Genomic DNA, 27,658 nt, shown 5'->3' with positions numbered 1-27,658 from the left:
TTACATTTATTGTCTTTACAGATTTTCCTCCATCTTCAAATCTGCAGGCCAACCTTCACCTGACTTCCTTCTAGACATGGTATCTCCACCCCACTCCTTCCAGGTGAAGGATATCCTGGAGGAGTAGAGATAGGTGTTCCTCCTGCTCATGCATGAATGATTTGGAGATAATGCTCTTTGCTCAGGGTGATTAGAGCCATGTGCAAGAAGTCTCACATGGACATGTTTCCACTTGTCTCCACCACCCTGGTCTGTAGAGAGGCCATTGCCTTGGCAGCACTGAAGACTAATGGTTCCTATCAGTCATAACCATTCCGGAGGGGTTTGAGGTATAAGTTGGTTACCTGTCTCTGACTGCAGTCAGTGGCAAGTTGGCTACCGGTCTCTGACTGCAGTCAGTGGCAAGTTGGCTACCAGTCTCTGACTGCAGTCAGTGGCAAGTTGGCTACCGGTCTCTGACTGCAGTCAGTGGCAAGTTGGCTACCAGCCTCTGACTGCAGTCAGTGGCAAGTTGGCTACCAGTCTCTGACTGCAGTCAGTGGCAAGTTGGCTACCAGTCTCTGACTGCAGTCTGTGGCAGGTTGGCTACCAGTCTCTGACTGCAGTCAGTGGCAAGTTGGCTACCAGTCTCTGACTGCAGTCAGTGGCAAGTTGGCTACCGGTCTCTGACTGCAGTCAGTGGCAAGTTGGCTACCGGTCTCTGACTGCAGTCAGTGGCAAGTTGGCTACCAGTCTCTGACTGCAGTCAGTGGCAAGTTGGCTACCGGTCTCTGATTGCAGTCAGTGGCAAGTTGGCTACCGGTCTCTGACTGCAGTCAGTGGTAAGTTGGCTACCAGTCTCTGACTGCAGTCAGTGGCAAGTTGGCTACCAGTCTCTGACTGCAGTCAGTGGCAAGTTGGCTACCAGTCTCTGACTGCAGTCAGTGGCAAGTTGGCTACCAGTCTCTGACTGCAGTCAGTGGCAAGTTGGCTACCAGTCGCTGACTGCAGTCAGTGGCAAGGTGGCTATCAGTCTCTGACTACAGTCAGTGGCAAATAGCACAGAGTGAGTGCATCTTCTTACCTTGCTGGGATCTCAAGGTTATGAGATGAGGTTATCATGATTTGGAAATCAATCCTACTGCCATGTGGGCTTCACCATAGCGTGAGGCTCACAACTGAACATTGTTCTCACACAGTTTCCTTGTGATTATTAGTCAGCCATTTGTGCTAACCTTGTATCCCAACTACCCTGAAAAGACCCTCCTCCCACTTTGATTGTAAATTTACATTGAATGCATTGTATTGCTGTAACGGGAGAGATGGGGCACATTACTTTGCTGACTTGCTCCACCTCCTTCTACCTTCCCTCTGTCCGCCATCAACTTCCACCAATTTCTATTGACCTACTCAATGTCAATCTTTACTCTTCCTTCCATCACTCTTGAACCTTCTCTGTTACCCCGGATGCTGACATCATCTACTTCCACTTGCCTTTCCACCCCTCAGATGCCACAGCCATTACCATCCCTCATGCCCACACTGACCGCGCCTCCTCCTGTTTTCCATGCCACCTTTCATGACCCCCTCTGTGACCCACCCGAGAATTTCTGAACCTGCACCCTAGCAAACCACACTTCCCGCTCTGATGGTCACTCTGCCCTCCTATTATCAGTACTCAGATTCCCCCCCCCCCCCCCCCCCCCCACCATCGACTACACCAACCCCAATCTCTCACACATCTTAATCTTCCCTGTACACCACCCCCCTCCTCCCAAATTATGCAGGCAACCCCACTCCCTCACATTCCCCCAAAAGCCTACCTCCCTTCCATCCTTGGAGTTGCTTGTGACAGACACACCCAAACTGTCACCCTCTTAAAGGCAAAAGTAGTGTATACATACCTCGAGGTCCTCAGCTCATGTACAGTCATGGAGCAGGCTGTTCTAATTCCCTCCTGACAGGGGATTTAATTTGGAAAAGGAATGTGATCCAGTGAGTGGGCTTTTAATGAGCATTTCTGAGATGCAAATGAATACAAATGTGCTTCCCAGGATAGATTAGCGGGAATCCCGAGCTGCCTTTAACTTGCCATCAAAGTCGTGAGAAAAATATTCCAAACTGATTTCTCGACAGTGGAAAACTGTCTTTCCCATTCCTCCAATCCTTGTGCCCCCTGCCCATCATGGTTCCTGCTGCTGGGCGAGTGGACAATACCACCCAATGTTTATTTGCCAGAGTAATGGGTTTGTGAAGGCGATAGCCAGACAGCACAATGTTCAAACTGTCACTTTTCAAAGGAATGTGGATGAATATCTGATTAAATAGAATAGAGGTGTATGAGATGAGACAAGATTGGAGTGATTTAACGCTATGCAATGGTCCTTAAGCCACTGAGGTCCCCGAAACTGTCATGAGAAAGAAAACTGGGTTAGCACATGTAATGGACGGGATTCCCCAGTGCCCAGCCGCTTGTTTCTCCGCCGCATACTATCAGCTGGCAGGAGGATACTATCTCCTTGTCGATTTCCCATTGAAACCATCCCAAACTGCAGCAAAACCTGCTGGTGGGGTTGCGCTGCCTGCGGGAAAAGTGAATTCCAACAGCTAGAGATTTCCGGCCAATGTTTGTAACCCTGGAGTGATTTTCTACCACTTTGTTTAATTTGCTTTGCAGAATCTATTGGGTTAGATATTATTGGGTATTGCTCTCAGCAGTAAATGGAATACAACAGTACAGGAACTCAATAGCAGTGAATACGCCCTCCTGGTCAAGTTGAAAGTTATTGACTGGTTTTCAACCATAGTTTCAGAAGTGAATGGACACAACGGCTGAAGTATAAGTTGGAAGGCAGGTTGACATTCTGACCACATCAAAGTTAAAAGGTGAGCTCCTGATGCTCCGAAGGGATTGCCTCATCCCAGTTGGGTTTTATGCCAAGTGCTCAGTAACTGCAATCTAGTTTGCAGCCAAGTTTTAAAGGTTCCCAGGCAGTCCAATGGCCCATCTGGGAACATTTTAACCATCATCTTCGATGCTTTTAATGTTCGCTGAGTGCACTCAGACCATCAGCTCTCTCTTAACGTTAGAATTTTCCACTGACAATTGGAAGCTGGTGAGCAAAACAATGCTTGAAGGTCAAAGAGTGACAAGGGAGCCAGTTATATAATTCTGGGCTGCCAGCTGTGCACTGAGAGTAGCTGTGGTCCAACTGGTCCCTGAACCTCAGCTGCGTAACATCTGTCTGGAAAGAAATGGTAATGTTAGACAGCAATTAATGACAATTCTGGTTTGTCACACCCAAGCAAAGGAAAATCGGGAGCAACTCGTGAAATTTTCCTCTATTCAGAATGAGGATGAGTAAAATTGTACGTTTAACATCCAATTTCCCATTAAATGCGACTGACGAGCAAGACTCTTATCTCTTACTTTTGTTGTCATATTTGGCAAGAAGAGTGGATTCTGGTGTTGATTTTCTGCTCTCCATGACATCATCTGTACCTGTAATTGAAACAATAGTGCAAACATTATGCACGCAAATTTGGTTCAGAAATCAATAGCAGGTTCAAAACATCAAGGAATCTATGTTCAAAGCGTTAGGCACTGATGTTAACTTACTGCTGCCCCCAACAGGATTATGCTGTTTCCTTCCTTCGTCACTGCTTGTGTTTAGATTTGTAAATGCAATTTTCACGCAAGCATTGTAGAAAAGGCTGGTCCGTATTCTCTGGCACTTCAGTCTTCCCTGTCTTGGACAGTCACAATTGGCGAGGTCTGTGCGCTGCAATGCTTGCCATGCAGTTAGGCACTGTTGTCCTACAGATGGGATGTCGCAATTACCTTTCCTGTTCTTGCACATCTTCTTGAACCTTGCATACACTGAACTGCAATTGGCGGATTTTAGACAACGATACCTAACTGCTGAGCAATCATTGTCCTTCTTTATCTGGTTATTTACACTCATGAGTCTTGAGCGTTGACTCCAGTCAGGTTGTACTTCTGGATTCACAGGAATTGTTCTGGAGAGCTCTGCATAAAAACGGAGAGGAAAATCTCAAATGTCAAATAACCTTCCGAAAGTTATCTAAAATACATTGACCCATGTCAACAGTAACTTAGATACACCTGTTTAAGCCCATAACAATATTGGCTGAAACATTTTACTTTGATTTGACCTTTCGCTCCAACAGCCAAACTCGTTGTCACCATTTTTTGTAGGAAATTTGAGGAATGGGAAAAGGAATTTGGCCTGAGACGACGATGTGTTTCTAGTTAATCTCGACCCTGCTTTTCTTCCTTCTCACCATATACTTTCTCTAAAGCATATGGACTTGCCTCCTGAATTCAGTACAATAACCTTTCCTAATAATTTGTTCCATATGTGAATTCATTCCTCTGTGAAATAATACTCACTGAATTCCCTATTTACTCCTTATTTGCACAGTTTTAATCTGTACATTTTCCGATTGGTGTTATTTCAATCTAAAAACTTTGCGTGTTTGTACAAAGTCCCTCTCTACAATTTTAAAGCAGGTGTTAAACTTAGGTGTCTTTCACCGTATATTTCCATTGATAGAACGTGAAACTGTTTGTAAATTCATTGATGCTACCTCATTATATAGTCCTGGCTATTTTGTTACCTCCTTGGCTGGTGCATTGTTTCCCAAGTGGTCTGAGAAAGTCGCATGATTTGTCTTCAAGACAGTTGCACCCCTTAAATGCTGGGTAACTGTCAGTTAAATACTGGATGGTTAGGTTACAACTGCTGCGATCCTTTTCTGTGCAAGCTTCACCTGCAATGAATTAAAAGAATATTATATTTGAATGTATTTGTTAAATTTGCCAGAATGCAGATGATTTAGTACAGTCTGAATTGCCCAAGAAACCATGGTTCATATTACAGCGATTGGAACTGAATCAAGCTGGTCCATGTTTTCAATTTTTTACCATTTCTGTGAAGTTGCCTTCAGATGCGTCTTCCCACATGCAATCTCTTTGTGGAAAGATTCTATGACTTGCCACTAACTTCCAAACAAATCTCATTCGAACAAACTCAGAGACTGCACATCTAATTCTCCCCATCAGCAACCCGCATTTAGCAATAGGTCCTCCAGTTCCTGCAGCAGGACTTCATTGGAATCCAGTGCTGGTGTGAGATTTGTAATGATTGTGGTTGCTTGATTTGATTGCGTGCCTCTCCACTGTCAGAAGCTATTGAGTACTGTAGTGTTGTTTTCAACGAAAAGATGAAATACTTCTACATTTTTGGTTATTTTATTCCGCTTTGAGCCACCTACCTTTCACAATGTTTCCCAGCTGGGAAAGTACTCAAGGTCCTTCCCATTAATGTAACTGGTTGCTCTGTCTGTAAGTGCATTTGCCCTGTGGCCTTGCTCCGTGTGTAGTTTAACTAGTGCATGTGTGATGCTGTGTCAGAGTTCTGTGTTGTGCAGATGGAAAATGCAGCATTTTACAAACTTTTTATGGCCAACTCACTTTCATTATTATTCATTGTTGGCTTCTCCCTCCAATTTTGGTTATTTTCTAAACCTCGTCTTCAGGGTGTCTACTTGAACAATGATTGTTTACTGAAAATGAAAGCGGGACTTTTTTCTTTCAGAGACAGTTACCCGCAGTCATTAAAAGGTACAAACAATACAGTTTCCTTTCCTTCCAATTTTAGGTGTCTGTCCGTAGCCTATCACAGCACACATTGGCACACCTGCAGCAAGGCACAGGGCACAGAAACTCCGATGAGAAGGCAAAGGTGGAAGGTGAGGTGACGGAAGGCGATATGGGCAAAGCACTAGCCTAGGATATCCTCATTACCGCAAAGTTCATTTGGATTCCAACAGTGCATTCATCTAACAATCACATGCATGAGTCACCTACTCATGGACTCCGAATGTCATTACACAAAGCATTCCTGCAAACAACAGAGAATTCCTCTCTCATCCCACATTGGTTGCCATCAATCCATTCCCTTCCATTCATCACAATCAACTGCCAGCCAGGAAGAATGGGAAAGATGGAAAAGTGTTTCAAAAGAGTAAGATTTAGATGCTTCAAATGCGGAACAGAAACTTAACTATATAACATTGTCCAGCAAGCCTATGTGCATACCCTTGTGCAACTACAAATTAATTCTCTTCATTGTCCTATTGTTTCTAGAGGGTGAAACCCCTATTGCTTCAACAGAGGAAGAGGCAGGCTGCAGACCTCCCTGATCTGACTGTCAAGATGCTCTTGGTTGACATTCTCTAGGTTTGTCGACCACCAGGGCCCCACCTGTCCCTGAGCAGAAGCTTCTGTCACTGGGTAACGAGGCAGTATGTCAAGCACTGAGTAAGATGGGTGGGGTTGGTCGTAGTTGGAGAGGGGGGGAATGCAATGGCTGCGAGGTGAATGCACTTTAGAGTGGAGTCCCCATTTTCATGCTCGCTTCTGCCATCATTTGTCAAGCCCTAGCCACACCACCCTGCTAGCATTGTGGAAGCAATCATAGTGTGCCAGCCATTGTTGAAGGTCGACAAGTACTCAGTTGATTCTGACTTTTGATAATCAGTGCAGGTGGCTACTCTATCAGTGGAGAAGACATTATTGCAATGGCCTGGAACAATATCCCAGACATGAGGCAGACTCTCCCAATCTCACTGCAATTGCGCAGAGTGAGTTGGGAACTTGTATCAATACATCACACATTGCTTGCTAGTGCTGAATAACTATCCTCTTTATTGTCATCCCCCTGCAAGAGCTGAGCAGAGGCTGGAATGTCCTGCCCCCTCCAAACTAGACTCTCCGCTGCTCTCCCAGACCCCTCCATCTCTCTCGTTCACTTGTGAAGTGCATGTCACCAGGTGAAAATCCAACTCTCGGTCTAACAGGTTCCACCAAAGTGAGAGCATCAGAGCTGCTGCATGGTCTGCTTCAGTTCTGTGGTGCTGCCTCAGAAGGAATGACATCCTCTGAGAAATTGTCATTGATGAGGGCAACTTCAACCATTTCCTGCACAATTCTGAATGCCCTGTGAGAGTTGAAAGGCATGAATGTATATGGTCATGGTGGGAATCTTTAAAGCGTTTATTGTGACCATACGTCACTTGCTGTTGACATCAAGTCAACATGAATGAATGTTGTGCGCCGTGCTGTTATCTGGTGTTCAATTCTGCCATTGGGCAGCTAGGAGACACCATTTCCCCATTTCCAGTGGGCAGGCCTCCACTCATCACTAGCATCACCTCTTCTGCAGTTATTCACTGCAAAATCTGAGGAGGTTCTCTGCTCCGTCCTGCACTCTACTGCTGCAAGTAGGTAAATATCACAGAGATCTATAAGTGAGAGTAATGGCATGTATTGAACAGATGATTGGAGAATGTTCATTGAGGGTGACTATCTGATTTAGGCATAATGTTACATAAGGACGAGTGTGAGTGTTAGTGGTGGATAGACAGGTGGACCATATGGACTGCAGTGGTTCAGAAGGCAGGGACCTGATATGTCAATGTGAGGAGTGATGTGCTGCAGTAGGTTTGAAAAGGGAGAGTGAAGGGGTCGTCCTCTTGGGTCCAGGAGTGTGGCAGCATGCTTCTGCTGCTAATCTCTTGAACAATCTGCAATCACCCCTCATTTATGTCACCAGCAGGTTTTGTTTTGTCCTCCTGTTGCTCGGGAACAGTATCTCCTTATGAGACCAAACTGCTGCCAGCATAGCACATTTGAGGAGCTGTTAGTGAAGTGGTCACGAGCTTTACCCATCACAACTCCATTCTAACAATGACTTCTCTCTCCCTGACAAATGCTTCACTTTACTTGTTTGGAGTGTTCCTTTAAATGCGGCAGTTGAGATCTTGCTCTGTTCCTACCCTGAGTTCCTCTGCTGCTGCTGTGAGGAGGGAAAGGTCAGAAACCCATACGTGAGAGGAACGACATGTATTAAACAAATGAATGGAGAATATTCTCAGTTCCTGAGGGTAGTGTTCAAGGCCCAACCATCTTCAACTGCCGCATCAATGACCTCCCCTCCTTTTTAAAGTCAGAAGTGTGGATGCTGAACAATGTTCAGCACCACACGCAACTCCTCAGATATTGCAATAATCCATATGCAGCAAGACATGCGTGACATGGCTTGGGCTGATTAATAGTCAGTAACATTCATGCCACACAAGTGCCAGGCAATGACCATCTCCAACAAGAAATAATTCAATCATCTCACTTTGACATTTAATGGCATTACCACACCGAATTCCCCCACTATTAACAACCTGGGGGTTACCATTGACCAGTCATTGAACTGGACCAGCCATATAAATACTGTGGCCACAAGAACAGGTCAGAGGCTGGGAATCCTGTGGTGAGTAACTCACCTCCTGACTTCCCAAAGGCTGTCCACCATCTGTAAAGCACAAATCAAGAGTATCAGGAGTGTGATGGACTACTCTCCACTTGCCTAGATGAGTGCAGCTCCAACAACACTTAAGACGTTCGACACCATCCAACACAAGCAGCCTTCTTGATTGGCACCCCACCCACCAACATGAACAATCACTGCGGGTTGATTCACGACGGCTCGAACACTTGGCCTCCATTTGGGAGAATCGCCCCCATGCTGTCCAGTGGGTTCAATGTTGTTGGATCTTCATTCGAGTTTGTAATGCTTTGCAATGGAACAACTCGGGCGGTATTCTCCCCCCCACCCCCCCCCCCCACCAGGTGGGAGAATCAGCGGGGTGCCGTGCGAATTGCGCCACGCCACGCCGACACCCACACATGATTCTCTCCCCCCCCCCCCCCGAAACCAGCGCCGTGAGAACCGCGCTGGGCCAGTACAGCGCTGGAGCGGTTCACGTGGGGGGGAAGAGGCGGCCAAATGGAAATCACGCCCCCCCCCCCTCCCACCCCCCCACAAGCCGCCCCCGACCCTTCACGCAGAGTTCCCGCCGGCAGTAACCAGGGGTGAACGCCGCCGTCGGGACTCTGTCGTATCCGCGTGGCCGCTCGGCCCATCCGGGCCGGAGAATCGGCAGCCTCAACAATTCCAGTGGCCTGCAGCCGGCGCTGCGTCATACGCACTGGTGCAAATAGTGCTGATTCTCTGCACCTCAGAGAATCGCGCGCCGGCGTCGGGGCGCCGTGGCACAGTTACGGCGATTCTCCTCGTCCGCCCGGGGCTCGGAGAATCGCCCCCCATATTTTAACATGCAGCCTCTGCTGAATCCTCCAGTGCATGTGGCCGCTTCTTATTGAGATGAATTGGTTTGGCTGGCACTGCGATCTCTGATAGTGGGGATCACGGGAGAAAGCCGAGTCAGATTTGCCAAAAGTGTTGAGTGGATAAAAACACTTGTCTTTGGTGCTTGCACTCCTGTTGGGCTGCATGGTGGTTGAGGAGGGAATATTCACAGCGTCCCCCTTCTGTTAGTTGCCTGCTTGCTCATCGGTATCCTTCTGTGAATGCAATACTGTAGAGATAAAGAGCTTTGTTCTGATCCGTTGCTTACGACTTCTCTCTGTCTAGAACCTGCTGCTTTTGTTGTTTAGAATGCAGGCTGCCCTGTGTATTTGTAACACATTCTAAGGTATGCCAGATGAACACTGCGTTGAACCAGGCTTGGTGTTTGGACAGGATGGTGATCGAAGAGCGAGGGTTGTGCACAACCGGTGGGGTTCTTCGGCCCCGCTCACCCACTCTCGACCGGAGAATCTCGCCCGTGGTCAATGGACTTCTCCATTGTCTGCATCTCACCAATGGCGATCTTGCAGCTGGCAGGACGGAAGTATCCGTGGCTGGTTTCAGGGGCTGGTTTAGCTCACAAGGCTAAATCGCTGGCTTACCAAGCAGGCCAGCACCACGGTTCGATTCCCGTACCAGCCTCCCCGGACAGGCGCCGGAATGTGGCGACTAGGGGCTTTTCACAGTAACTTCATTGAAGCCTACTCGTGACAATAAGCGATTTTCATTTTCATTTCATCCAGCCCAATGTTAGATATTGTAGTAGTATATCATTCTGCTAGTTAATGGTCCACAGCACCTCAACAATGTCAAGGTTTGGCTGCTGTTCCATTTAGCATATTGGTGTGGCACAACACACAATATAGGATCCTCTTGGTGAAGAAGTTTTTGTGTTCACAAGGACTGAATGGTGGTCACTTCCGTTATTATCATGCGTTGATATGTCTGTGAAAAGTAGTTTGGTGAGAATGAAGTCAAACGGGTTTTATCTTGTTTCGCTGACCATCTACCAGCGATCCAGCTCACGCATCCTTCAAGACTTGGCCAGGCTCAAGTGCTCATACTTTCTGATGGAGACTGGACAGTGAAGACAGGATTTTCCACCTCCCTACTCACCAGCCTGTGGTTTGCTGATCAATCGGTGAAAAATCGCAGGCTGGTGAGCGGGGACACGGAAAGTCTCAGCTTGTGAGTGGCTCGGTTATGTAATCATGAGAAGCAACATTTGTCGAGGTTGATGCTTTTTTCCACTCGACAATGGTGGATATTTGGGGTGCCAACGTACTCTGGACTAAAATCAGTTAACTCGAGATAGACCGGGGAACAATCCTGGATTTATTTAGATTGCATCTAATGGAATTTCCACAGGATTTCTCTTCTGCACAGACATCGGAACGGTTGATCAGGTTGGGCCTATGCTCAACGGACTTCAGAAGAATAAGAGGTGATCATACAGAAACATATAGGATGGAATATTACCATGTTTCTTCAAAGTATCGGTTCCAGTGAGGAAAACGGTTAGGATCCCACTGGCATTGATGACGGGGGACCTCACCGAACATTCAGCCTCTTTGACAAAACAGTTTTTTCCGCGCTCGTGGCGGTTTGCCTCTGGTACAACTTAATCTCTGCAACCAGTGGGGCGCTCCTTTTAAACGCCTCCCCAGCACTTGCTCCAAGTCCAGTCGGGGGTTTGGAAGCCAGGAGACAGCACCACTATTCGGTCCTCACCAAACTCTTGGATAGTGTTGAGCAGAGACGTGACATCCTGTACTCATGATCAAACAGACATTCACGACGCAAGGTCACCAACCCCACCTGGGAAGCTGTGGCCATAGTCCTGAGTGCCAGCTCACTCCGTAAGAGGACAGGGAACACTGAAAGAAGATGAAATGACCTCCTTTGTGCAGCCAGGATAGGTCAGCCTCCTAATGTCGTCCGCGGCACCCCTCCACACACCTCACGGATTCCCAACAGTTGTCATGGCATCACTCTCCTACACTCCCCATGGTCTCCCAGTATATTATCTGCTCCTCGAATCCCCGCTCCCACTCATGCACTATGCATGCCTCATTGTAGGACAAACACGGATAAAACTGGTGTGAGTGGGCACAGCCTGTCGGAGTCATGCCCGAGATGTGAATTCTAATGTCCTATGAGGAGAGAGGCCCTGAGCTGGCCAGTAAAGGAGCAGGGCAGAACCTGTGCAGAGGGCTAGGTGGGGGCACCAGACAAAAGAACCCTCAACACATGCAGCCACAGTGCCAGCCTTACATGAGTTAACTTTCTCCCAACATTCATCCTCCATGGTGTACTAATGATATCTTGTTTCCCTTACAGGTCAATCAGTTGACCAGCCCAGATCATCCCCGCACCCTCTGGTCACCATAGACCAGACCAGCTCTGAGGAAGAGATCTCAGGGTCAAGCATCGAGGAGGTCTCACATCAGTTACCTGCACCCTCCACCAGCGCAGATAATGCGCCTCGGTGGGGTTAACTAAGGGCAGGCTGGTGAGCATTTCAAAGCTGAAGATCCACAGCAGGCAGAGGAAGGAATGTCACAGGGATCTGGCACTCCGAGGGAGGTTGGAGCCCAGTGCCCAGGGATCCGGAACTCCGAGGGTGGCTGGAGCCCAGAGATCCGGCACTCCGAGGGAGGCTGGAGCCCAGAGATCCGGCACTCCGAGGGAGGCTGGAGAGCAGCGCCCAGGGATCCGGAACTCTGAGGGAGGCTGGAGCCCAGAGCCCAGGGATCCGGAACTCCGAGGAAGGCAGGAGCCCAGTGCCCAAGGATCCGGAACTCCGAGGGAGGTTGGAGCCCAGGTATCCGGCACTCCGAGGGAGGCTGGAGCACAGTGCCCAAGGATCCAGAATTCCGAGGGAGGCTGGAGCCCAGAGCCCAGGGATCCGGAACTCCGAGGGAGGTTGGAGCCCAGCGCCCGGGACTCTGCTGAGCCTTTAGCCAATTACATGCCCTGGGTCTGGTTGTCCCAGAGTAGCTGGAAATACAAAAGCAGAGTCACGAGCATCAAGAAGAGATGACAGCATCACTTCTCGGACGGCAAGACCAACTGGAGGAGTCCCATCACCTTCTGGCCAAGGAGATGGCACCGTCACTCCAGCAATGAGGCCAACACTGCAAGTGGCATTCAGCTCATGACCTCCATGGCTGAGGGAGGGCATGAGCTCCATGATGCAGCCCTTCAACTACATTGTGTAGGCACTTGTGGGAATCCACGGGTGTCAGCGCCAGAGGATGGCGGGGCTTCTGGATCTCACTCCAGCTGCCCCTGTAGCCCATGAAGCCCAGGGGCCCTTGGGAACCTGAAGATAATAGGCAGTAGCTCTGCCCAGGGCCTCCCATGCAGCAGACCCTGGGAATGCCCAGCCCATCTGATGGCCCTCCCTGTGAGTGATACACCTCCAACCCTGCACACCGAGGAGGGCAGCGGTACAACACCTGTGCAGTCTGAAAGAAGGCCCGGACTTTAAGATCCCGGCCCGCCCCAGAGGTCGCCTGCCAAGGTTACCTAAGGCAACAGGGCCTGGAGGCAGCAGGTCACCTCAACCTTACCTGTGGATCCTGGGAATACACCTAGATGTAGTGGGAGGGTGAGTTAGAGTTTGAAACTATAGACACCCAATGGGCACGGGTGAACCTAGGCACCTGTCAAGATAAGTCACCATTGTAATATCGCTCTTGCATTTAAAGATCACTTTGTTGACCCATACAGATTCTGCACACTGTCATGTCATGGAGCCGTGCTCCACAAACACCTGTGCACACTCAGTGCTTCGCCCCTGTAGAGTGTCAGAATGGAAGAGCTATGTCTCTCCCACCTCCAACACTGATGAAGCAGTAAAAAGGTGCTGCTGCTGCTGGCACCCACTCCCCAGCCCCCTCTCCATGGAAGGTTAAATCCCCCACCCCCACCCACCCCATCAAAATACACACCTCTCATGTCTGACAGTATTCTCCAGTGGTGAGGATCTTTGAGGGCTGAAAACATGTAGAGAGGCTTCCCACCTCGTACTTAGGGTGGGGAAAAATGCCAGGGAGCTGACTTCAGCGGAGGCATTAGCTGCTGAGGTTTGTCATCCAGTATTTCTAGGCCACATGATAATCCCATTCATTGGCAGGTTTCATTCAGCTCTCTGTCAGGCAGGAGTCAGCTATTTCGCAGAGGGTTAGAGGAACATCGCTCTGTCCTCCCTGTAAGTCAGCAACATTCTCCTTAAGCTTCCAGCCAATCAATCTCCGTGAATGCAGCCACCATCATCCTTCTTCTCCTCCGTGGCTTGCCCCTCACCACCCTCCTCCAACCTCCTCCTCAATCCGTTGCGGTTCAAAAATGGAACCCCGTCACCATAAGGTATGCAGAGCTAAGTGGGTGCAGTTGAAAACACCTGCACCTGGGGAATAATAATAATCTAATAATCTTTATTAGTGTCACAAATAGGTTTACATTAACACTGCAATGAAGTTACTTTGAAAAGCCCCTAGTCGCCACACTCCGGCATCTGTTCGGGTACACAGCGTGAGAATTCAGAATGTCCAATTCACCTAACAAGCACGTCTTTCGAGACTTGTGGGAGGAAACCGGAGCACCCGGAGAAAACCCACGCAGACACGGGGAGAACATGCAGACTCCTCACAATTAGTGGCCCAAACCGGGAATCGAACTCGGGTCCCTGGCTCTGTGAAGGAGCAGTGCTAACCACTGTGCTACCGTGCACGTGGATGAAGCCCAGGGCCATGGCATCCTGGCTCGCCTGATCCGAGTCCAAGTTGATGTACATGTGGGCCTTCGCAAATAGCACATCTGAGACCTCCCTTATTCGCAATTTGTTACCTTTATTCAAGTCTGGAACCTGAGCATTTCCCTATGTTTATGGATTACAGTTCAGTGACTAAGGCCTCTCAGCCACAGGGGAAATCCAGGGCTAGGCTTCCACTATCTTGAGCAACACAAACAACCAAGTCAACTCAATCTTATAAACTGAAGGACAAATTAAAGGGACAGTGCCTTCAAGAGAAACTGCCTTAAACAAAAAGCGAATCACAAATGAAACTTAAAACATCAAATGCAAAATGTGATTAAAAGGATCAATAAGGCACCCCAGCCTCTGCGATGCCGAATAGGCATGGAAGGTTGAGGAGGTAAGGTTGCCAGGTTTTCGTTTACATAAAGCTGTTGTGACGTCACACGATGATCGATGAATATTCAGCAAGTGGGAAATCCCAGCGCGAGGGCTCACTAATGATATTATAATGTCTTGAAATGAGGTTCCCGATTTCTATTTACGCCACCGGCAAGGGGCCTGGGCAATCGGAAACTGCGATTCAGCCAGCGTTTTCCGATTCTCACCGCATTTTCGGCTCACGTTGTCGCTCTCGCTGGCGGCTCAAAATAAGGTCCTGAGGGGACTTTACAGGATGGATGCCAAAAGGATGTCTCCCCTTATGGCAGAGACTGGAACTAGGGGATATGAAAAAGGGTTGGGATTCTCCATTGCGAGTCCGCCCCGCTACCGCTGCTCGTGAGGACGGCGAATTTGACCGCTGGTGACAGAAATTTCTCCTCCCACCGTTTGTCAGTGGGATTTCCCATTGAAGCCACCCCATGCTGCCGGGAAACCCGTGGGCGGGGGTGCACTGCCAGGGGAACCAGAGAATCCAGCAGCCAGCAAATGGCCGGCAAATCCTGCCCAAGGAGTCTTCTATTTAAGACGGAGATGAGGAAGAATTTCTTCTCTCAGAGGGTCATTAAGTTTTTTTTCATTTTTGAGGCTACAATGGGATCAGTCATGAACTTATGGAATGGCAGAGCAGGTTCGGGGGGGGGGCAAATGGCCTTTTCCTGCTGCTAATTCTTGTGTTCATGTGGAACTTTGGCAGGGGAGGGGCAGAAAATCGGTTTATCGTGCGACGAACCAGGTTTCTGCCAAACATACTCCAGAGTTCCAACACAAAGCAAAAGAAGCCGTGTGGAAATGTGCAACATGTGTCGGATTTTCCCATCGGGAGATGAGTTAACTGAACCATGAGGGCAAAGCTGTCAGATTGTATTAAGGACAGATTGGAGTCAGGACTGAGCCTTGCAGAGGTCACTTCACTCAGAGAATTCAAGGGTCTTTAGTCACTCATTCTAGACTGGATTCAAAGTGAGCAGTCTACATTGTTTTCTCTATCCCATCTTAGATGTCGGATTAGCACTGAAGCATGCCATTGTATACTTTCAATCTCAGGAGACTGTCAGCTACCACGGTAGCTATAACCATTTTAGCACTAAGTGCTAATTTAAGCCTTTGTAAAGAGAGGTCGGGAATACAAAGCAGTTATTTCTCCAGGTCAGTGAGTCAGTGAGTCAAGAACATGCATTTAAGAGCATCACTAAAAAGAACAAAGGGAGAGAGCTGGTGATTATTTTTAAGGAGACAATTGCTGCAATATAGAATCAATTTGTCAAAAATCATGGAAGCAGAATCTATAAATGTTTGTAAAAGGGAAGCAAAATTCATTTAAACAAAAAAGAGTATAAGGGTATGGGAACAAAGCATGCAATGGGGCTATGAGGAATAATAAACAACAAATTTTACTGATGGAATAAACTGTATGAAGAATTATGGTCTGTTTGAAGTACTACCGAATGATTTGTAAAACAAAATCATGATATTTGCAATTCTATATCCAGGCTTTAAATGTCATCGTATTCAACATTTTTAAACTAGAGAAATTCTCCAATTTGAACCCCTGCAATTCATGAGACAATGGTTTAATCTTGGACACTGAATTCAATTCAACAAGTTCCAAAGCCGAACACTGAAAATAAGTTTGATCACTCGTAAACAAAGTCAGCTTGTATATAAATTGATACAATCATAAAAGTTGAAGAGAAGTTGCAAACTTTTGTATGTCAGGAAATTGCAATCGGCAAAATTGCAGATTTTGTGATATAACCTCAGCATTAATATTAACCCTTTAAATGTGAGTTACTTTACTAAATTACAGTGTTAGCATTCAGGACAAATATGTTGGCAATATAGCTTCCATTTAATAATTACCTGTTATGTTACAGACTTCTTCAATTAAGTCCCATATATTTTTACAGCCATTGGTGTCAGCAATGCACCATGTCTTTACCTGGAGACAATCAATGGTCTTGGTGCCTGTACTAATGCCAATTTGAGACATTAAAATTGCTGCAAAAAAGAACATGGAGAAAGCATTATTACCTATGTTGTGTTATTCACCCTGGGGTAACACGGACTGCAACAGGGTGCAGTTGAACGGTAAAGCATACACCAAACGTAGGCGTTGGTTCAATACAATTTATTGAACTTCTAGAACAATGCACACAGCTGCCTATGGGTTGACACTCTACTACTCTAAGTGCACTAACTCTAACTAACTAGACCAGACTTGCTCTGATACACGTGTAGAAGGTGCTGACTGATATATACACCCTGACCGTCACCAGTGGAAAGAGGCTGAGTGCTGATGCCTCGTGTGTTTTATAGTTGGAAGCCCTCCTCTGGTGTTCTGTCTGGTGATTGGTTGTGTTCTGTTCCGTATGTTGATTGGCTCACCTGGGTGTCTGTCACTGCCTGTCTTAACCTCATGATGTGCATCGGTGCATATTATGACAACCTACAGTCAGTTCCAATTTGTTTCTGATCATGTGACAGAAATTATCTTTACAAATAGTAATTGGCCTACTGGTATTGTTACTTGCATTGATTGGGGCTGCAAAGTCTAATCTGGGATGTTAGGCGAGATTTTCCCCTTTGTGTAAAGCTGGAATTCCTGCAGGATTCTACTGTCAGGAGAGAGCTGAGAGGGTGCATCACCGCAGCACCAAAGCAGTGGACAACAGTTAAATGTCTCTATTTTAAAAAGGCGGTACAGTGGTTAGCACTGCTGCCTGACCGCTCCAGACACCCGAGTTCAAATGCCACCTCCACTGTGTGGAGTTTGCACTTTCTCCCCGTGTCTACAAGGGTTTCCTCCGGGTGCTCCAGTTTCCTCCCAGAATCCAATGATGTGCAGGTTAGGTGAATTGGCCATGATCGATTGCCCCTTCGTGTCCGAATAGGGTAGGTGGGGGTTACTGGGTGAAGGGGATGAAGTGGGGACATACCCGTTCAGCGGATCGGTGCAGACCCGATGGGCCAAATAGCCTCCTTCAGTAGTGTAGTGTTTCTGAATAGGAAGATGATCCTTGACAAATAGTTTCAGTTGCAGATTGCGTTGACTTTCGGTAAGCCAAAACTAGGGGCGCGATTCTCCGCACTCACGCCAGTTTGGAGAATAGCGGGTCGCGCATATTTTCACGGCGACGCCGGTTCCGACGCCCTCCCGCCATTCTCCGAATCCCGCACAAACTACACGTCGGCATTCCCGGCAAAGGCCTCGAAAGACCCCCCGACACGACCAGAATCCGAACTTATTGGCCCCCCGCTATTCTCCGGCCCGGATGGGTCGAAGTCCCGACGTCATCACGCAATGGTTTCACGCCGGCCAACACAACTGCTTTTCAAGTTCGTCAACCAGTCGTGCTGGCTGACGAGAGCTTTGAGTAGGTGAGCGCACCGCTCAGCGCACCGCTCAGCGCACTGCTGGAGTCTGGCCACAATGGGGAAGGCATCCGCGAGAACGGGAGGAGGGTCCAGAGCGGGGGGGGGGGGGGGGGGGGGGGGGAGTGTGAGAGACAGAGGGGGAAGTGGGGGAGACTGAGGGGGGAGTGGGGGAGACTGAGGGGGGAGTGGGGTAGACTGAGGGGGTAGTGGGGGAGACTGAGGGGGGAGTGTGGGAGATGGGGGGGAGTGGGGGAGACTGAGGGGGGAGTGGGGGAGACTGAGGGGGGAGTGGGGAGACTGAGGGGGGAGTGGGGGAGACTGAGGGGGGAGTGAGAGAGTGGGAGAGACGGAGGGGGGAGACGGAGGGGGGAGAGGGGGAGACGGAGGGCGGAGTGGGGGAGACGGAGGGGGGAGTGGGGAAGATGGAGGGAGGAGTGGGGGAGACGGAGGGGGGAGTGTGGGAGATGGAGGGGGGAGTGGGGGAGACTGAGGGGGGGAAGAGTGGGAGACGGAGGGGGGGAGTGGGGGAGACAGGGGGGTGGAGGAGACTGAGGGGGGAGTGGGGGAGACTGAGGGGGGACTGGGGGAGACTGAGGGGGGAGTGGGGAAGTGGGGGAGACTGAGGGGGGAGTGGGGGAGACTGAGGGGGAGTGGGGGAGACTGAGGGGGGAGTGGAGGAGACTGAGGGAGGGAGTGGGGGAGACTGAGGGGGGAGTGGGGCGACTGAGGGGGAGTGGGGGAGACTGAGGGGGTAATGGGGGAGATGGAGACGGTGGGGGAGACTGAGGGGGGAGTGGGGGAGACTGAGGGGGGGTGGGGGAGACTGGGGGGGAGTGGGGGAGACGGTAGGGGGGAGTGGGGAGACTGAGGGGGGAGTGGGAGAGTGGGCGAGACGGAGGGGGGAGTGGAGGAGACGGAGGGGGAGGGGGGAGACTGAGGGGGGAGTGGGGAGACTGAGGGGGTAGTGGGGGAGACTGAGGGGGGAGTGGGGGAGATGGAGTGGGGAAGAAGGAGGGGGGTAGAGGGGGAGACTGAGTGGGGGAGACTGAGGGGGGAGTGGGGGAGACTGAGGGGGGAGTGGGGGAGACAGAGGGGGGTGGGGACTGAGGGGGAGTGGGGGAGACTGAGGGGGGAGTGGGGGAGATGGAGGGGGAGTGAGGGAGACTGAGGGGGGAGTGGGGGAGACTGAGGGGGTGAGTGGGGGAGACTGAGGGGGGAGTGGGGGAGACTGAGGGAGTGGGGTTGACGGAGGGGGGGAGTGGGGAGATGGAGTGGGGAGTGGGGGAGACGGAGGAGACGGTGGGGGAGAATGAGGGGGGAGTGGGGGAGACTGATGCGGGAATGGGGGAGACTGAGGGGGGGAGTGGGGGAGACGGAGTGGGAGAGTGGGGGAGACGGAGGGGGGAGTAAGGGAGACTGAGGGGGGAGTGGGGGAGACTGAGGGGGGAGTGGGGGCGACGGAGGGGGGAAGTGGGGGAGACGGCGGGGGGAGTGGGGGTGACTGAGGGGGTGAGTGGGGGAGACTGAAGGGGAAGTGGGGGAGACTGAGGGGGGAGTGGGGAGACTGAGGGGGTGGGGAGACTGAGTGGGGGAGTGGGGGAGACTGAGGGGGGAGTGGGGGAGACTGAGGGGGGAGTGGGGGAGTGAGGGAGACTGAGGGGGTGTAGCCATGCTGGCCACGCAAAATGGACACTGAGCCAAACTAAAATGGAAGACAGAAGGAAAAGCCTGTTTAGTGAGAACAGACAGCCTGCTCTCAACTAATTAGCATTTTGCAAGCAGCAAAACAGTTTCTGGCCAGGTGCAAGATCTCCAAGCCAAAGGTGTTAATGGCAAAGCGCTTAGCATTCTGATGAGGCAGCCCAGATCCAGGCACAAACAATGGCAACATTTCCATCTCAATGTAACACTTAATTGGTTGTGTAGACAGGATGGCACCAGAGTAACGAATATCGAAACCACCCCCCAACATCGAGGGAAGCCCCCGCATTGGAGGATTTCGAAGGTAGCCGTTTGGAAACGCTCCAATCGGTACCGAAAGGTAGAGCCCGCCTAGAAGGGGGCAAGGACATTAGAGAGGGGTATAAAGGCAAATTCCCCACAGAGCCCGGTCTGTTAAACCCGTGCTCCGGCTCTGACTGACATCTTGCATCCTGACTCCAGCCGTTGAGCACCAGCCGCCGAAACCGTAAGTTCAACGCTCACTACGCGATCCAAGCCCACTAGACCCCCAGTACCAGAACGCTTGCTGAAGGCTGCAGTACAAGACCAGGACGAAGGCCTCGTTCTCTGACCTTGCCTGTTCCTGTTAGATAAGTATTCTGTTCACTTAAGTTTAGTTATAGCTTAGTCTCTTAGTGTGCATGAGTATTTATTATAACTGTATAATAAATATTGATCGTTTGAACCTTACTAATCGGTGTATCGTCTTTATTACTTTGAACTTGACCTTGGAATACTTGTGACGTTGTCTACGGCAACTGGCGACTCCAGAGCTGAATAATTACATAGAACAGAGCCTAGTAGTGTTAAGCACACGTCGAATACGGAGGCGTGTTAATACACTCCAATAAACGCGTTTTACGCCCATAGTAAAACGTGCAACATTTAGTGGCGACCTCCCTGGCGGGACACGGTTGTAAGTGGAAACCCCCACACCGTCCAGGACCCTGAAATTTGAATTAGAACTCCAAATTGCAGAGAAAGAAAGAAATCACAAGTATTCAAGGTGTTCAAAATAATAAGCGTAATTCGGAAGTGTGTTTAGTGCATGCGTACTAACAGGGCTGTAAGGTAAAACTGAAAGCTTTTTGTTGCGACAAACTTTGGGTAGTTTTGTGATCGGAAAATAGCGTAAGCCGTACCCGTTTCTTGAAACACAACCCCAACAACCCCCTGTTCCAAATTATACAAAGAGAGTCAGAGGAAATGGCCATGCAGGCAATGGAACGTCTGATGGATCCAGCAAAGTTTGTGGTCGCAGCGACCAGCAACAGTAGCAGAGTAGGCCAGTGTCCCACGTGGGAGCTGGAACTCCGCAAATATTTACAAGGAAAGGGATGGCCCCTTTGGAAAGAGTTTTGTGCAAATGAGGAGACAGGTCCGGGAGTATAGGTCATACTTGGTGGGAGAACCTCTCTCAAATACACAAAAAGAACCTAGGTAAAGCACGCAAGCGATGGCGATTGTGTCCTGTTTGGCACAGTTGCGAGGCGCAGAGGAGGTCATCAGGACGCTCCGGACAGATTTAGAAGAGAGGAATAGGATGAGTAAGGTCGATGTCAGGGACATCGAGAAGGAGAATCTGGATCTCAAGGGAAGTTGGCAGAGAAGGATAGAGAGGTGGATGATGCCAAGAGGGCTCATCAGTCTTGTCTAGCTCATCTGAACAGTTCCCAGACCCAGTATGAGAAAGCCTATCAGGACGTGCAACGTGCCGTTCTGATAAGACAGGAATCAGAAAAGCAGGTGGAGGCATTGCAGAGGCAATGTTCTGATCTCAAAGCAGCTTTGAGAGCACTCCATGCTGCAACGACCGAAAAAAGACAAAGCACAGTTGACCACGCGAAATGCAGGAAACAGATTGCGGAACTGCAATCTCTGCTTTCGGTGCAGAATGGCTTCCAAAGCACCTTTGGAGCACAGTTAGATGGGGAAAATGCCCCAGATTGGCAGGAATTAAGTGAGACAGCGCAGCGTTATGTTCAGGGAACATGTGCGCCAGCAGCTCAGCAGAAACGACAGGCACCCCAACCCCCCACAGCTCAGACCATAACCGCACCATGAATCCCGTAACCACGCAGAGAAAAGCCGAATCAGAAGGCGCCCCAGACATAACCTACACCACCCCTTTAACAGTAACCCAGCTAAGGGACGCGTGTGAAAAATCACTCCGTTCCTCCCCACCGCAGACCCCCACCAATTTTTCGCAAAAGTGAAACAGCAGGCTACCATGTACAGCCTGGATGAGAGAGAGCAGGTTAAGCTCACCGTGCTGATGTTTAGACCACAGTGTAGTAGCAGCCCTCCCCGACCCACAGAAACGTGGCAGGAGGCAGCCTAGAGGAGATGCACACCGCCATTTTAGATGCCATAGGGTACAATAGAGGTGACCCAGTAGAAGGATTGAATAAGTGCAAGCAGAAAAGATCCGAACACCCCACAGCATTCGCAGGAAGGCTGTGGATTCAGTTCAGCGCAGTTTTTGGACAATTAGATAGAGCGCATTTAACCCGCGAAAACATGGTTAAGTGGACCGCGCACAATAATCTTCCCACGCAACAGAAGCAGGACAGAGCGCTTGCAACAGCTATGACCCCTCAGAAGAGGCCCATAACGAGAAATGGGTCCTGAAAAGATTGTCCCGCGCTTGGGAGCAATTGCTTCAGGGGAAAAGGCCAAAGTTAGATCCCCCAGAAAGGAGGCTCAGGCTGCTGCAGATATCCAAGCAGTCAGAGAGCACCAGAAGCCCCGCCATGGGTAAATGAAGGCAAGAGCAGCCCTCAGCAGAAAGGACAGGAATGCTATCACTGTGGACAGTTAGGGCATTGGGCTAAAGAGTGCAATGCACCCCAGCGATCTCAGAGAGGCCAGCAGACAGGCACTCTGAACCGCAATAAGTCAAAACCGATCCATAATGTGACAGTACAGTCAGGACCCCACCAATGTGGACGAGACGGACTGACGTGTCCCGGGCTCCCCCACTTGGGTCTGTGACACACTATGGGACTCATCAGGGCGGCCGTAGTCACAGCGAAAGTCAAAGGGAAGCCCATAGAGTTACTGTGGGACACAGGAGGATCCCGCACCACCATTAACTCCACGATCACGGCACACTCCAGACACGTGGCCGACCACATCCACCATTACACTTAGCGGGTTCACCGGACACTCGCAGCAGGGGCACATTACAGCAACCCATAGCAATTCAGCTAGGGAACATTAGCACAAGGCACCCCGTAGTTCTAGTAAATCTTCCCAGGACAGCAGAACACATCCTAGGGATGATTTTATGAACACACACAGCTTATCGTTCGACCCAGTAAACCAGTGTGTCTGGCGAATGGCTAGATCAGACAGAGCACCAGCCACCCCTCACAGTAGGAGGACTACGCTAATCGGATTAGCGCAGTGGGAGAGTACTCATTCGGACCTGACTACACTCCACACCGACAGACAAATTAAAGCACTACTAAACAAACACAGGACAGCATTTGCAAGTCACCGTCATGACTGTGGCAGAATGACTGGACAAGTTCATGTTACCGGACAGGACCCCCTACCGCAAAGCAATACAGATTTTCCCCTTGAAGCAGAGGTTGGAAATAGAAAAAGTTATAGGTAGCTTGTTGGACCAAGGTGTACTGAGAACGGTAGCCTCACAACAATGCCCCTACTTGGCCAGTGAGGAAGCCGATGGACTCATGGCGCCTGACCATCGATTATCGGGAACTCAATAAAGTTACCCCCGCAGTAGCCCCAACGGTAGTACTAGTCCGAGACCATGCTCAAGCAGGGTCTCAACGCCAAGTACTTCACGGTATTGGATATCAGTAACGGCTTCTGGTCCATACCATTGGCAAAAGCGTTGCCAATACAAATTTGCATTCACTTTTACAAACCTCAGCAGTATACGTGGACATGCCCCCACAAGGATTCCCACAATTCACCCTCCATTTTCCACCGACAGCTGGCAAGTGGATTAGAAAAATTTTCCCGCCCCGAATGTCTGGTACAGTATGTAGACGACCACTACTGCAGACAGAACACAAAGGCAGAGCAACATTTCGCTTCTGGCCGAAACTCCTGGAATTGTTGACTGAAATTGGCTGTTAAAGTTAACCCGAAAAAGGCCCGATTTTGGCAGATAAAGTGATGTATTTGGGAACAGTTCATCACGCACGGCAAACGCGAGATCGAATTCAAAAAGAATTGATTCGATCGTCAAATTGCCCCTTCCCCAAAATGTTCAGCCCTCATCCGGTCGTTTTTAGGACTGGTTGTTATTGTCGGAACCACATAGACGGATTCGCGACAAAAGCCGCCCCACTTTCAGACCTCCTTAAGAAAGGAGCCCCCTGGGAATGGCTCCGCAGCATACAGGCGCTGTGGAAGAGTTAAAACGAAGCCCTTAGTGCAGCACCCGCGCTGCTAGTCCCAGACCAACTTTCCCCGTACCAATCGAGGTAGCTAGCACAGATCTGACCCCTACTCGGCCGTGTTGCTTCAGGAACGGCACGAGCAGCTAAGACCAGTGGCTTATGCCTCCCGACTGTTGACCCAGTAGAACAAGGATTCTCTGCCTGTGAGAGGCACCTCCTTGCTGTCTTCTCGGGCAGTACAGTACTTTTCATACATAACCGGACTAAACCCCATCACCATTCCTAACCAAACACACACCCCACACAGCTACTACTAGACGGCCGACTGAAGGACGGTTCAGTTAGCCAGATTAGGGCAGCTAGGTGGACCCTACTTTACAAGGACGGGGACATTACAGTAAAACGGACACGCACACACACATATTTAGCAGACAACCTCCAATACCCCGGACAGCCCCATGACTGTGAAATTGTAGCTCCCCTGCATAACACAGGACCCTTTTTAGCAAAAACACCTCCCAGGAAGATAGGGAACCCGAAACAAAGCCCCCAGCCCACAGACACGTGTGGACCCTTGAGGATTTATGTAGACGGTTCCTCCACAGTTTTAAATGGTGAGCGTATCACTGGATGCGGCATCTATGTGGCGGACGCGCAGGGGCGTGCTCTCGAAGAGATAGCTCTTAAGTTACCGGTCACTAGGCGCGCAGGCAGCAGGAGCTAGCAGCCATAGCGTATATAGTGGACCACCCCGCTTCTTTCCCCAGCCAGCAGCACATATATTCAGACAGCTTATATGTATGCAACAGTCTAACAGATTTTCTGCCCTGTGGAGGACACGAGGTTTTGTATCCGCAGACGGAAAACCCCTTCCATCAGCCCCTCTACTCCAGCATATTCTAGACAAGCGAAGGACAGGACCTTCGGGCATAATAAAAGTTCGCAGCCACATAGGTCATCACCCCCTGGGAATGTAAAAGCCGACGCGTTGGCTAAGGCAGGTTCAGGTAGAGGGACACTTATGGACCCCCCCCCAGCTAGCGCACCAGCTAGCGCCCCTGTGAGCGCAGTACAAGTCTCAACAAACAGAGGTTAAAGATCTCGTAGCAGCACAGAAGAAACAGGAACGGGAGACCTCAGGGAGGTTTTCAAGGGAAACTTTGTGCCTGCGTACGAGCACTTTTAAACACGCACTGACCACAATGATGGTGTGATCATTAAGGATCAACTTTATGTGGTCCCACAGCAGGATAGAAATGCTATGATCGCTTATTTCACGATAACCACCGGGACACCAAGGAATTGATTCAACCACGAGGCACCTCAGGCAACTCTGTTGGTGGCCTAATCTCAGGAATGATGTAACGCACTACATAGAGAATTGCCTGATTTGTGCTCAGAATAACCCGGAGCGGTATTCTAAGAAAGCACAACTTCGGCATACATCGCCCAGTTAACGGCCCTTGGACAAACCTCCAGATCGATTTATAGGTCCATGCCCCCTTGTCGGAATGGCTATAAGTATGTTCTGGTGGTGATAGATAACTTTACAAAATGGGTAGAGGCATTTCCATCACGTACAAACACAGCTAAGACAGATGCAAAGATCCTGACCCACCACATCTTCACGAGATGGGGTTTACCCCGAAGTATCGATTCGGACCAGGGATCTATTTACAGGACGGGTCATGAGGAACGTCCTGACAATATCGGCAAAACAAAACTTCCATATTGCGTATCATCCACAGTCCAGCGGGATTGTGGAGCGCATGAATCGGACCCTAAAAACGACCCTCAGGAAAATGGTTCAAGAGAACAATTCCACATGGGATTCAGTGCTCCCCTTTGCACTTAGTTTCATAAGGAAACACTGTCCCACATCTACAGGATACACACATACACTCATGACCGGACGCCCTATGAAAGGTACAGAATTCCTTTAGGACTGGACATGACAAGCCCACGAAGTGACGGCCCTCACACATGAAAAGGCAGTTAAAGATCTAGTTGAGACTGTGAGGTCGTCACAGATCGCAGCCGCAGTCCAGCTAGGGAAACGCCGACAGCAACGCATGCCTGTTTCAATAAGACGTACCACACAGAATTCCAGGTTGGGGCAACAGGTAATGTTACTGTTTATAACCCCAGCAGTTTTTTGGCTCCAAAATATTCCGGTCCCTACTCAATTTCGGACAAAATTAGACCCTCCGTTACAGGATAAAGTATCCTAAGGGAAGACGCGTGGTTCCATATAAACCAGTTAAAGGCATATGGAAACACAGGCCAACATGCTCACCATGTCCTGCGGATGCAGCAGAACACTCACCCCGCCACTAGAGACACTTTTCCACCATCCCCTCACAGACCAGTTCGTCCACGGACTCGCCCACGACTCCGCCACAGACCACTACAGACCACGCCCCGACACGCCCACAAGCTGCCACAGCAGAGACAGCAGGACTGACACTGACTCTGAAGACAGCGACAGCACACAGCATACAGCCCACACTGCACAACTACGACCCCGACTCCAGTGACCCCATGGAAGTACCTACCTCAAATATCCAGAACCACCACCCGACCCGACTACCCCGCACAACACACTCGACATACACAATGGCACAGGGACAATTCCTACAGACTTGTCCGCAATGACGAGAGTGACCCCGGTCACACAATTCCAAAGTTTCATGCCTGATCCACACAAGGGTGTGGGGATCCGGGGAGAGCAGGACGACGCAATGTCTGAATCCCGACACGGCAACACCCTTGTGACCTGTTCACAGAGGCAGAATCAAAGTGAGGTGTCCAGATGATGGTAAAATAGGAATCGTTTGAGGGAAACGATGTCCTTCTGATGGAACCTGCACGTATGTTTGTCTTCGTTTATGTTTGTTTCGTTTTCAGAAAGTAAATTGTTCAGCTGGAGGATGGACATCTTCTTTTCAGCTGAAAAGATTGTGACCACCTCACTACACAATAGTTTGTCTGCCGAAACTTTTGAGAACTTCGGTTGATTGGAGATCTTTTTCAAAGTGTAAGACTTGTGAAGCCTGGTGAGCAGCTCACCGTATCGTCTAAAATATCTGAAGACCAGCTCATGTTTTCAGAGGAGCATCTTGGCTCCATGTTTTTAGGTGCCCCTCTATTCGGTGAATAGAGGGCTGCAAGTCATGGTAAATACATTCGTACCCGTTTTTTTTTTAAGGTTACTCAGGCAGTGGACAAACGGCACTGAGGACCCGCCCTGTATGAGAACCAACCCTGGTCAGCCAAGCTGGGTATGGCACAGCACGCCCTACCCGGGGATTCCCATCCAACTCGTACCCGTCGCGGCCATACGCAACTCATTCGGAGTTTGTTTCAAAGTTTGTTTTCATTACGTTAGGTAGCCCTTCGGCCGCCATCCCACATGCTATTTACATCCGGGAACATTCGGATGGTAAATCAGCAAAGCCTGCGAGACGGCTCGCAAGAAGGAAGGATTGTTAGGTGTATGCTGGTCTTTAAATTCGCTTTTTGAAAAAAAAAATGAGGGGGAGTCACAGGGGGGACTTAGCCAGTCATTTTAAAGGGTCAATTGGGTTTGAAAGACAGATGCACTAACAAGTAAAGGTCTTAAAAACTGTGTATTGGACAGATACTGTGCTTGATCCCAAAGGTTTCAAAGGACGAGACAGAGGTCGAAGCCAGGATTGTCAATACCGGAGGAAGAAGGAAGAGAAGAAGAAGAACAGCAAAATGATGGACAACCACCTTGTTTCTAA

General features: G+C 49.7%; 1 protein-coding gene across 1 annotated transcript in view; it reads right to left on the bottom strand.

The window, feature by feature from the left end:
- gfral (GDNF family receptor alpha like) overlaps nt 1–27,658 on the bottom strand; it is a 109,271-nt gene that overhangs the window by 66,715 nt on the left and 14,898 nt on the right. The window contains exons 2-5 of the mRNA XM_038801051.1: nt 16,276–16,413; nt 4,621–4,773; nt 3,599–4,009; nt 3,410–3,481 (exon numbers count right to left, since the gene is read on the bottom strand). Coding sequence (XP_038656979.1) covers nt 3,410–3,481; nt 3,599–4,009; nt 4,621–4,773; nt 16,276–16,413 — 774 coding nt within the window. The remainder of the gene's footprint in view (nt 1–3,409; nt 3,482–3,598; nt 4,010–4,620; nt 4,774–16,275; nt 16,414–27,658) is intronic.

Source organism: Scyliorhinus canicula, chromosome 6, assembly GCF_902713615.1.
Source record: "Scyliorhinus canicula chromosome 6, sScyCan1.1, whole genome shotgun sequence".
NCBI lineage: Eukaryota > Metazoa > Chordata > Chondrichthyes > Carcharhiniformes > Scyliorhinidae > Scyliorhinus > Scyliorhinus canicula.
The sequence above is the reverse complement of the archived record's forward strand: the minus strand, read 5'-3'. Positions and strand labels throughout refer to the sequence as shown.